This window comes from Lutra lutra, chromosome 11, assembly GCF_902655055.1.
Source record: "Lutra lutra chromosome 11, mLutLut1.2, whole genome shotgun sequence".
Taxonomy (NCBI): Eukaryota; Metazoa; Chordata; class Mammalia; order Carnivora; family Mustelidae; genus Lutra; species Lutra lutra.
This window is the reverse complement of record NC_062288.1, coordinates 94592348-94604613: the sequence shown is the minus strand read 5'-3', so window position 1 is coordinate 94604613 and position 12266 is coordinate 94592348. Positions and strand designations below refer to the sequence as shown.

The following is a 12266-nucleotide window of genomic DNA, read 5'->3' as shown; positions in this document are numbered from 1 at the left end:
TAAGTGCAATAAACATTTATTAAGCATTTAGGAAATGTTCTCTAAATACCTCTTTTCTACTTGCACATCAGGCACCCTTTCAATTGCTTCAGTGATGTTTTCCCCAGAATCTGAATTTCCACAGGAAGGTCTACTTTGAATCTGGGAGTGTCATCACAACACTAACTGTCAGCGGGAGACAACCTTGATGTAGACGCCATTCTTTGGCCCTAGGGCAGATCTGGATTCTAGCTGCAGTGGTACCTGAAAGAGATGAAGAGACTGGTTACAGCTAACCACATCTGCAAGGAAGCATCTGCAAGGAAGCCTGGAGAATGATTGTGGCAATGAGGGACAGCAGGGCTGAGCTCGCAAAGCAAGCCTCCTAGCACGGCCTTGAGAAGGCGGCAAAACTGCGTCTTGGGGACAATGGACGCTGGCGCCCCAGCAGCACACTGGCGCCTGACCCGCTTTCCCATGTTGATGAAATACTGCAGGGGAGTAAGGTACTCGGTCCCGCATTTATCCTCCCAAGAAGCCTGCATAGGCCGTGGTAGCGGCTCACTCTGCAAATGAAGAAATGGAGGTTCAAAGACACCAGGTGGCTCATCCAAGGTCACATGACTGGAAAGTGAGGACCAAAGCCTCAAACTCTCACCTCCCCTCCTCTCACTCCCCGGTGCCCCAGCGGTAACTGAGCAGCCCTCTCTCTTTACAAGGGGTTTTGGGAGAGTGGCTTCGTAGTGTCCCCTTCTCATGTGTGCTGTGGTCTAGCCTCACCCCCTTCTCATGTGTGCTGTGTGGTCTACCTTGCTGCCATCAAGAGAGCTTTCATGTCCAACTTACAAGGCAGATTGATGGTGGACTGGGACTTGGAAGAAAAGCCAAAGAATTGCTCAAGAAGCAGGATGTCTCCTGGAGCCCTGTGTAAAATGATGGTTCGGTGGCTAACGTGAATGAACGCGTTCAGGGAACGAAGAATCACCAGGCCTCAGTGTAGGGGCCTTGGTGGGCTTTTCAGATGTCTTTGGGGGTTAAGGTTCAGAGGGGAGACAAGTTACATGACCAGGAAACAAGATGAACTAAACCCGTGCTATCCTGTCTGGTAGCCAGTAGCATGTGTGGCAACTGAGCAAATGAGGGGCTGAATTTTAAATTTGATTATTAAAGGTTAGTGTGGCTGGCAGCTACTGTATTAACACCGCTCTAGACAAACTGGAAACTCCATTGGACTTCCAAAAAGGAGATCAGTTGGGGCTAGCAAAGTCAGGGAGGGCTTCCTGGAGGAATGGACACCTGAGGTGGGCCTAGGAATGGGAGAAGCCTTAAGAGCAGGACTTTTCAGGGACCACTTCCAGATTTGAGGGAACACCAAAGGATTTGGAAGATGGGATTAGGCTGGGGGCGGGTGGTGGCATTCTAGCTAGGGAGGAGTGGGGAGAGCCCTCTCACAGTGGGAAGTTGGGGCAGGGAACACAAAGTGGACTCAGAAGAGCTCTCCATAGATCCAGCAGGCTCGGGGACTCACGGCTGGCTCTTGAGGTGGGAAATGCCAAGCGCAAGCAGTGTTTGGGGACAATGACTGCTGTACTGTCAAGATCAAGGGTTAATGAGACAAACCCCAAAAGGAAGTCTTGCACACACAAACACCTCAGGCATTTGGGGGGCCTGCTTTTCTTTCTGTTGGTTTGGCTCTGTGTTCCCAGTTTGCCCCTCCCTCTCTCCAGCCTGGATGCCAGACTGTTTGTCAGAGGCAATGCCACGCTCTGACTCCAGCAGTTGTCCCTCCATCACTGTGTACTTAGAATCTGTCCCCAAACGGGCTCCTGTCTGTACAGAGGGATTCTGAATAGGCATGGAGGGACATAAGTTTCAGGCTGTGTAGGGAACAGCCCACACGGCAGCAAGGCGGCTAGAGGTAGAGGAAGGAGGGTGGCTTATGGGGGAGCAGGTAGGGGCGAGCCAGATCTGGTTGGAGCCAGTTTCTTCATTCCCTGGCTAATCACTCATTTGCTCATCAACATTCATTCAGTCTACGTGTGTGCACCGGCGCGGTGCCCGGTGCTGGAGACTGCCACTGTGAATAAGGCAGACTTGGTTCCTGCCCTCACAGAGCCTGCAGTCCAAGTGCGTGGCCTTAGGCATGTGACTTAACCTGAGCTTTATTTTAGCTTCTCATCTGAAGAATGGGAATAATACAACCTACTCGGGGGGATCGCTGGGTTCTCTTCGCTGAACAGGGAAGAGCTACAGGCTCGGAGGCGCGGCCTCGGTAACAGAGAAGGAGTGCGGACCCATTTAATCCTCGCACAACGAGAGCAGGGAGAGGGCGTGATTATTAGCCCCCCTATCGCTGATCAAGAGCCCCTCCCCCCGCGCTCAGCGGCGGGCTCACCTGCGTCTCCGCGCAGGCCTCGAACCGGAACTGGCGCAGGACGTGCAGCAGCGTCAGCTTGACCTCCAGCAGCCCCAGCCGCACCCCGAGGCAGCTCCGCGGGCCCGCCCCGAAAGGCAGGTATGTGAAGGGACGCTGTCGTCGCCGCGCCTCGGCCGTGAACCTGCGGGGGCCGGACGGTCAGGGTAGGCCCCGGGACACCCGCTTCCCTTCCCCGGGCTTCGTCAGCCCCTCGCAGTGGCCGAGGGACCCCTTCATCTGAGCCCACGCTCCTTGCACGTGGGCCTGAGCCCCACCGTGGTCCACAGAATCCCGTTTTCCCGTGGCCGCCTCCCTCGGACCCTGGAGCTGGTGGCTGCTGCTCCCTGAGCTTCCGTCTTGCCCTCTCCTCCGTCCTCAAAGCCCTGGAGGCCCTGCAGATGAGGATCACCTGGAAGGCCCTCTTGGTCCTCTCCCTCTCCCCTTAAGAACTGATTGTGTTAATGGATCTGAAGGCTCACTGGGATCCACTGGGATCAAAGTCTCAGGAATCCACAGCCCTCACCTGAGCCTGTGGCTCCAAATTCCCCAGAAGCCCCAGCAGGACCCCAGCGGCCACCAGCCCCCTAAGCAGAATCCCTGGGCACCAGCCCTCCAGGCCACCTCCTGCCGGTTTAGCCTTGGAGGCCGCACTGGGCCACCATCTCCTCTGCCCACACTTGCCTCAAACGTTGAAATTGGAACCACTGGGGGCTTTTTGTCTTTGAACCACTACAGGAATTGTCCTCCCTGCTATCACATAGCATCTGTCACCTGTGCTCCAGGACAGTAGAGCTGGGTGTCCACCACCGTCTCATAACAGCCCGCTCACTTCGGCTGCAGCTCTGGTGCCTGGGGTCCCCTGTGTTCCGCAGGGTATGAATTGATCTAGGTCCTGCTGCCCACCACTCCCCCCACCCCACCTCGACCCTGGGGTGGGGTGGGAGGGTTGGGGCCTCTTTTTCACAGGAATTTGAAATTCCAGAAGGTGGAAACAGTGTCTGTCTGCCCGGCCCTCCCCATTGTCAGATCAGGCCAAGGAAGGGATATCCATCGATTCTGAGAAGGGTGTGGATACCTGCTCAGTCATTTTCAGTCCGGGAGCCTAGAAATGAAATGTAGACAAGGGACCAGATCCATACAGGGGACAGGAGCGGGGATCTAGGGCTACCTTGCGAGAGCACAGCTGGGTCTCATGAAATCGGGGAGAAATTTGTTGATGGCTCTTGTTTTGGAACAAGCTCCAGTTTTTAAAAAAGGAAATGATGTTTTGTTACGTTCTAGTGCACAACTGAAATCTGGTCACGTGTCCTGTTTCTTGGCTGGGACAGAGGACCCCCCCCCCCCCCCCCCCCCCCCGTTAGAAATTGCCCTGTTACTTGCATGCAGGGCTGCTGAGATGTGAAATCTCTGTATTCTGTTCAGGGCTTTTAAAAATGGTACAGTTAATTTCCTTTAGAAATTATGTTTCTCATGTGTTTAATGGCCATGACTTTCAACTGTCTGGGGACAGCTTTACTAAATCCTTGTCTCCCCTTGGCCACCTCTAAGTGCTTTACCCTCGAGTCGTCCATTTGAAGGGACTGAGCTCACCTTTCCGGGTTGAAGGTCTCGGGGTGTGGCCAGTACTCGGGGTCATGATGCAGGGCGCCCACGGCCACCTCCACCACGGCGCCCGCTGGGATGTGCTGCCCCTGCACCTCGCAATCCCGCGCCGCCTCCCGCGTGAACCTGTGGGGACAAGTCAGTCACCCCTGCCTTGAGGCACAGCAGCAACGAGGAGAGCTTGCCAGCGGTGTACTGGGGCAAATGGGGTTTGAGCCTGAAGTGTGGAAAGGGGGTGGGGGAAAGGAAGCCCAGCTCTCTTGCAATGGTTTCTACCACCCCCCCCACAACCTTCCACTGCCCATGGCCCTGCAGCCTCCAAGCTCTTAGACTCCTTTGGCCCTCAGTGAAAATGCATTCATCCATCAAGCCTGAAGAGCTTTTCTTAGGCCTGATTAGGGGAGCAGGGGTACCTCCGAAGGGCTTCTCCCTGCAGGGGGCGGGGGTTGTAAGGTTATGACGCTGGCCACACTTTCCCTCATCTTCCGTCCATGGGCAAGCCTCTTTAAATGACCCTCACCCGCCCCCTCGCTTTACCTAAAGGAAACTTGAGTTTGAACCTCTGATCTCCGTTCCTTGTCTGCGTCACTATGGATAACTTCTACTTGAGGGCAAAACTGCTGGTCAGATTGGTTACCAAATGCCACGGCACAATCCTTTTTATGTTGTGTTTTTAAGAGCTAGACTATAGATGTTTGCACACAAGTATACAATTTCTGGAAGAATGCTTGAACTTCCACCATGATTTCTTCTAAGGGATGGGACTGGGGTCGAGGACGGCAGGGGATCAGAGATGCCAACTTTTTCTTTAGATCTTTCTGTATTGTTTAGGGGTTTTTGTTTTTGGTTGTTGTTTTTTTCTTATAGCATGAGATTATTATTTTGGTAATGCAGGTCATCTGTTTAAAAATTAAAAATTATGCTGGCTTTTACTTCAGATTGTAAACACTGGACTTTCCTAGATATCTTAGAGGAGATAAATTACTATACTAATTACCATTATATTCTGTTCTTGATTATAAAAGAAATGAAGAGCAACCCGAGGCTCCCAGCAGCCTTCATCACTCCGTCAGGGGCCTTTAAGGTAACAGGAGAGGCCAGGACTGGGGAAACCCCCCTTTCAGATCCTGGGCTACCAATGCAGCTAATATGTGCTTGGATCGGGTAGCGAAACACCAGTGCTCAAATCGGCCTTGGTTCTAAAGGGATCCTTTTCCAAAGTCCTCTTCTTTTTCATCTTTACTGGAAATTTCTTGGACTTGGATCCAAGGCCCCTGGAAACCAGAAAATAGGGCCTTTCCTTCTGTATGTGGTTGGGCCTCCCGTCCGGCAAGGGCAGGCCATATCCAAGGCCAGAAAAATCTGCTGAGTTATACCGCCTGGAATCCTGGATTCACACTGATAACACTTCAGCAAGAGTTGGTGTGTTTTACACAGGGGCCATTCTGAGGGGATTTTTTTTGGTGGATAATGGTAATAAGTCCAGGTGTGTCAGGGCTTAGGAAAAGCCAACACACTTTTCTGAGATAAAAATAATAAAGTAGAATAAAATAAATAAATTCGCATTCTATCTGTATTCGCCTCCGTATCTCTTGTCTGGGCTGAAGCAAATTGGCTTCTCGTTTGGCTGAGAAGAGTGATGGCTCCTCTCTCTCCTTTCTGTTGTTTGACAGCAGAAGTCTACAGAGTTGATAGGATTAAAAATTCCAGCGTAGTGGGTATGGAGGAGGGTGAGGCCCAGGAAATCGTGTCTTGCCAGGACCAGAGTTGGCCGGAGGTTGGCCATTCGACTGGAAGGACAGTCCTTCTTGCTTCCCCCCTCATACATGATGCAAGACTTAGAGTGTACGGCGTTTCAGCTGTTCTGTCCCACTGTTTCTCTCCACTCATGTGGGGGGACCAGCAGGCGTTATGTGTCCACTGAACGCCCTGGAAGCTGAAGCCTAGAGCAGCACGGTGCTTACCTGAGGTCACACAGCCAGCAAGAGGTCGGGGTGTGAGACTGTCTCGACTTTCTGTCTCAGTCTGTTCTGCAGTTTTGAACCACTGGCACTCGAAGTGGGTTGAGGAGGGAGTCAATCAATTCATCCCAGTTCCCTCGTCTGTGTCCTGCCTTCAAGTGAGACCACCCGCTGCTGGTTCCCAGGAGCCGTGCCTCTGCTGGCCGCCTTTATGCGGTACTGTTTCTGAAGTTTCTAGGCGTCCCTTGGAGAATCGATCAGAGCATTTGGGTGTTGAAGAGCCTGTTCACTTCGTCACTCAACGCATCCCCTCACAAGGTCTTACGTGATGAGTTCTTGATTGGGTTTAGGTCTAGGAAGGGACCTGGCTTTGACCACTGTATAGACTTTTCTCCTGCTGGAGAATGCAGCGGTTTGACTCTGCTGGTTTTTCTCTCCGGGAGGAGCAGCGGTGGGGACCTGACCCCAGTTATCAGCCATCTCTGGGGTCCCGTAAAGGCTTCTTCCCCTTGGACGGCCTTTGTTCCATCACTGAATTAGTCTTACTTTGAGCTTCGCTTTAATGTGGACACCAGCTGCCCACTCTCCCTTGGAAGGAAGCTGGATGTGAATCACTGAAATACAAAGATTGGATGACACCGTGCTCTGCGGCTCCCAGGGAAATCAGGGAAGGCCCATAAAATTTGTCTTCATGTCCGCACCAGGAGATCGGCAAGGCGGGTCTTGGTGTCCTGGCTGATCCGAGAACAGAGGACTGATACCCAGTGTGCTTGAGGACCATGTGGTTCCACTCACATCTCTGGAATTCTGTTTGCTCCGGGTCCGAACACTTTGGACAGTATCTATGCTCACACTCTCTGTGATGTTTTTGGTTTGGAATATAATGAGATACCTTCAAAGCATCCACATTTTCTCTTTTAGAATGGCAAAATCTACCTCTGTATGGTTGATGGAGTGTATTAATTTATAGACATGCAGAGTGGAACTTAGGATAGGTTAAATGCTTTGTGTCGCTTCTGTTTCTAGAACCTAAAATCTGGCCACTGTTTCCCACCCTGTGGGCATGAGGACCCCGGTTAAGACCCTGTGCTCCATGGAATGCCTCACTTAGGGGGAGTTGGAAAGAAGCAGAAGACCAGATTCCCGCTCTCGAGGCACTTGCATGTTGGTGTGAGCGGGTGTCCACGGGTGAGATGCTGCAGAGCGGGTGAGAAGTGTCCAGGAACATAATAGGAAGTACAGTCTTCTGGAAAATGCTGGGAGAGGAGGGGCAGACTGCATGGGGTAGCGAGTGTCGGGCTGGAGCTCCAAGGACGGGGCAGGGGTGGGTAGCTGAAGAGTGAAGAGAGGCCTCCCAGGCCTTGGAAGGTTCCCCCTGGAACATCAACTCCAAGGGCAGGGGTTTTATCTGTTTTGTGTGCGGCTGATTGCGCCATGCTTGGCACAGCACCGGCTCAATAAATAGTACCAAATAGAAGAATGGATGAATGGACCCGCAAGCAGGGGGACCCGCAAACGCCATTCAAGCCTAGGGGGCCAAGGAGACTGGCTTGGGTTGGGGAGGAAGGTCATGTGAAGAACAGACCGGTGACAGTTCAAGAAGGTAGTTCACGTCGAGGAAAATGAGCCAGACATTTACTGCCGCGGTCACTCTGTGGAAGGCACCGAAACCTGAGAAACCCAGGACTCAGGCCTTGTCCTCCAGGAGCCTAAGTCCAGCATTCTCGATAATGCAGGTGGTGATAGACTGAGGACTAGTGACGGGCTTAGACGGTGATGCCTCGAAAGGGCTTTGGGGTGCGGGGGGACTGAGTAGGGGGAGGAAGGGGGGGCAGCGCAGGCGTACCTGAAAGCCGGTGGGTAAATCCGCAAAGTCTCTGCGATCACCATGTCCAGGTAGGGCAGGCCTTCCTGGACGCTGCTGTAGTCAGGGGCCGGCTGGTGGGGGGTTGTGACAGAGGAAGAAAGGTGAGTTACACGGAGCCCTGCAGCTTTCTGGCTTCTCCGTTAGCTTTAGGGTCCCGCTGAATGGAGAGTGGTAAGTGGAGACTGGGCAAAATGCAGGCGGTGCGGCCCACGCAGTGTCAGGTCAGCGCCCCAAGTGCTGCCTCGGACTTGGGCTGTGGTGCTGCATGTTCTCGTGGACCAGCCGGGCCAGCCTGGGCCTTGGGGACCTCGAAATGTCCTACAGAGAAGTTTGGCTCTAACGTCACGGCAGTAGGTGCGGCTGTGAGCATTTATGGAGAGAGAGGGGCTTGGTGGCTACATGTCGCATAGACACGACCTGGATTAATCCTCCCTCCCATGAGGCAGCCGTTCTCCCATCTCTCAGATGAGAAGATTGAGCCTTGGGTGAGGGGCGGCCATGGGGGCGGTAACTGGCACATCACAGAGTTAAAAGATGCAGCGGGAAATCGCAGAAAAGGCAAAAAAAAGTTCCAGTGATGTAAAAGAAGTGTAGTGACAAAACCCAAAGAGCTATTCCAAGTCAGGAAGGAAAGAAACTCATTAGGAAAATGGCCAAAGGATATGAACAAGTGGAGCCTAGAAGGAGAAATAAAGTTGCCTATGATGAAAAATACAAATGAAGACAAGGAGACTTTGTTTTTCAGTCAGATCAGGAAAGGTCAGGAAATACGGATTAGATCAAGGGCGAAGGTGTGGAGAAGCATGACCCAGCATCCTGTGTTGGGGGGACCCCAGAGTCCCTTGGACAATGCCCACTGGGGTGACACTGTCAACCTCCTCTCCCCCCGGCCTGGGGAGGAGGGACACCTGGGATGGGAGCTAGGGAGCAGGATGTCGTAGGAGGATTGGTTAGAATGGGGTCACGGAGGCTTTTTCCTGGCTCTGCTGGGTTCCCCCAAATCTCTCTCACCCCATTCCCTAGGGAGCCAGAGGGGGTCACCTGCTTGGTAGGAGACTGCCTCCTTTCTTTCAAGCAGATAGTGCTGATGCAAGAGCCCTCCCCAGCTTGGAGGTTGGCTTCCTTTGACCTCCCCTCCCAGAGCAACAGAGGGCAGCACTGGGGGGCAAGTCCAGGCTGCGGCCCCCAGCTGTCCATGGATGGGCCCCGAGTGGCCTTGCTCCCCCTCAGGGAGCCCTTCACAGGCCTGCAGCTGGCCACACGGCTGCCCTCCCTGAGGCTAGTGGCTAGCAGGACAGGGCAGGGCCCCCAAACACATGTGCAGGTCTGGCTCCCCAGCCCACACAGTACCCCATGCATGGGGGAGTGCCTCCTTGGGGGAGCCTGGCACCCCTGTCTTCTTTCTAATGCTTAGTTTGTGCTTATTTCTTCTGGCCCATGAGTCACAAGATACAAATTGCATAATTTCATTGATTCTGCACGTACGCTAAATGCTCTGATATTTACATTTAAAACTGGCATTGCGTGATATAAAGGTGAATGGTAGGATTCATGCTAAAGAAGAAGAAAAAAGGGAGAACCTTCATATCTACCGTTAATGGCACTTTACCCTGCCTTTTTGAGTGAGGGGCCCCATGGTTTCCGACCGCGGAGTTGGCCGTACAGGCCACAGTTGATTGGCCCGAGAGTGAGCCTCTGACTGCAGGGCACCAGTCTGGGAATTTAAATCTAGTGCAGAGAAAAAGGAGTTTTGCCTCCAGCAGGTGGGAACTGAACATAAGGGAGTCGTGACCTGTTGGCGACCATGTTCTTCCTTGTGGATGAATGAGCAGAAAATTCCAGTTGGCTGTGAGAAAGAAGGAATGAATTAAATGTGCAGAGAGAAGCAGAGGCAAATGACAGAGAGAGACCATTTCCAGTGTGTGTACCAGTAGCCCCCGTGGGTGGTGGATCCGGGCTCTTAAAACACTTTCTTGTTCATGGCCTCAGTTAACAACAGCTGAATTTTGTTATCTGCAAACAAAGGAGACTTAACAAGTGCAGAAAATGTTTAAAAAAAATAAATAGGTTATGGCTATAACCTATGGGTTAAAGCCTCTGCCTTTGGCTCGGGTCATGATCCCAGGGTCCTGGGATTGAGCCCCGAATTGGGCTCTCTGCTCAGCAGGGAGCCTGCTTCCCCCCACCCCCCGCCTACTTGTGACCCATCTCTCTATCTGTCAAATAAATAAAAAATATCTTTAAAAAATAAAAATAAATAAATAAATAAATAAATAAAAAACAGTAGTACCGCGCATCAAAATGTAGAACTAAATCTCAAAAAGAAAAAGAAAACCATCTGCAAGCAGTGTCCCTAGTGGTAAATGCTATTGGTTCCCCAAACAAAATTTGTGATTTAGAAGCAATCAGCATTTGTCAGAGAAAGAAAACTTCTAGAAGCAGCCTAAAGGAGTTTGCTCTTCTAAAGGCAGAGTCTTCCTTTATTCTTCCTGTGGATGAGCTTTCTGCTGTGCCTCTAAACTTTTGGCTCAAGATACACATGTAACTCTCAGCTTGGTCCAGTGGTTCTCAATGTGGCTGAACATTAGAAGCAGTGGGACGGCTTTCAATACAGAAGGATAGTTGAGCCTTGCCCTGCGGGAGTCGTCTGTTGGTTTGAAGTGGGGCCTGGGCACCAGGTCTTCTTTTGAAGCCCCTGCTCAAGCCCCACCCCAGCAGTTATAACAGGAGCCTTGGGGTGAGACCTCTCACTGCCTTAGTCCTTCTGCGTTCTACCCCAGGGATCCCTCCCACAGGAGGAGTGGGCCGGTGAGGTGGAGGGAGGCTCATGCCTGCACATTTTAATCAACCCCTGGTGAGGCAATGAAATTCAAGTCCCTGCCCCACGGACAGACCGTCCACCCATCTGGACCTTTGCCTCCTTGTAGTTCTTTCAGGAAAATCAGGGATAACGGGGTCCTGCCTCCATCCCACCAGCAGAGGGCAGCAAGTGCATGGCAAATGGGGACTCCCCCACCATGCTGGGCCCCTACTCAGAATCACAAATTATACCTTCCAAAGACTTAGGAATCGTGAATCCAAATTCTTCATTATAGAGATGAGATAAATGAGACCCAGAGAGGAAAGGCTTCGGAGCCAAAAGCACACAGATAGGACTTGAAGTGGAAAAACCATGTCCTTATTTATTCAGCAATCCTTCTACTCATGTAGTTGTTGGCCCCATGCCGAGCTGGTGCATACTTCTGGCCAGGCACTGTGCTTGGCACAGGGCACACATGCAGACCCTTTCCACCCTCCTAGACCTCGTGGTCTGTCTCCGACTGTGAAGGAACGGCGAGGGTTAGGGAGCTGTGAACCTGTCTGTGTGAGACAATAGAGGACAGACCTCCCAGGCATTTGGGATCAGGGAAGCTGCCAGAAGGAAGCAATCCCTAAACTGAGATCTTTGGGATGAATGCGAAGAAGCCAGTGAAAAGTGGGACGGCTTGTTTGGATGCTGGTTCAAATAAACCAATATTAAAAAAAAATAATAATCCATGAGTCCACCCCAGGACATTGAACCCTGACTGGGTATTCGATACACTTCGGAAATTACAATTCATTTGTTTTTAGTGTGATGATGGTATGGTGGTCCTGTTTTAGAAAAGAGCTCTTGTATTTTAGAAATACAGAAGGAAATATTTACAGATGACATGATAAGACATCTGGGTTTTTTCTTTCTTTTTTTAAAGCCTCGAAGTGGGGGAAGGTGGTGAAATGGATGAAAGAGAGGCCCCAGAGGACTCTGCTGGACGCTCGGTGAGGGAGACATAGTTCTTCCAAGTGGTCTTCTAATTTGTCTAAGTTAAAGTTTTCCTTCAAAAAAAGAAAAAGCTGAAACACTAAATAGCAATGTAAATAACAGTAGTGTGTGGCGTTACCCCATGCAAAGACTTGGAGCTACACCAAAGAACTAAACCTGTTTAGAATAGCAGGTGCCTCCTCGCAGGCAGGGGACTGGGAGCTGAGCTTCTGGCCCAGCCCCTCCTGCGCTGTCACCCTGGGGGCTCAGACCCTCTGTGCTGGAGGAGGGCTGGAATGTCAGGAGAACTCAGTGTGGTGGTGGTGGTCGGGGGTCGTCTGAGCAGAGTATCCTTTCATTTCAAGCCAGGAAGCACTTTAAGCATCTGTTTCCCAAAGATAACGTTAGAAAGGGATCCCCAGAGGTTCTCCCTGACTTCCTGTTGCACAGGCCCTAGTACTACTCAGAATTAGAATCAACCTGTCTTGCCTCCCACCCAGCGGGGTCGCTGCTGCAGCCTCTCTCCCTGACCTTGGTCATGTCTCGGGGTGGTCCCTGGGGCCAGCCAGGGTGTCTGTCCTGGGTCCATGGCCCAGCAGCCGTGGCCTGGGGCCAGTTGCCAAGGCAACATCAACAGGTCACCTGGTCTGCAAGTTGAGG

The 12266-nt window shown here is 51.9% G+C and overlaps 1 protein-coding gene across 3 annotated transcripts in view; it reads right to left on the bottom strand.

Annotated features, from left to right (window-relative positions):
- Positions 1-12266, bottom strand: part of TBXAS1 (thromboxane A synthase 1) — a 165228-nt gene continuing 152962 nt past the window's right edge. For all 3 annotated transcript variants that reach the window (XM_047695482.1, XM_047695484.1, XM_047695483.1), the window contains 4 exons: positions 7805-7896; positions 3986-4123; positions 2375-2537; positions 1-243 (listed from right to left, as the gene is read on the bottom strand). In XM_047695482.1, coding sequence (XP_047551438.1) covers positions 169-243; positions 2375-2537; positions 3986-4123; positions 7805-7896 — 468 coding nt within the window. In that variant the 3' untranslated portion in view covers positions 1-168. The remainder of the gene's footprint in view (positions 244-2374; positions 2538-3985; positions 4124-7804; positions 7897-12266) is intronic.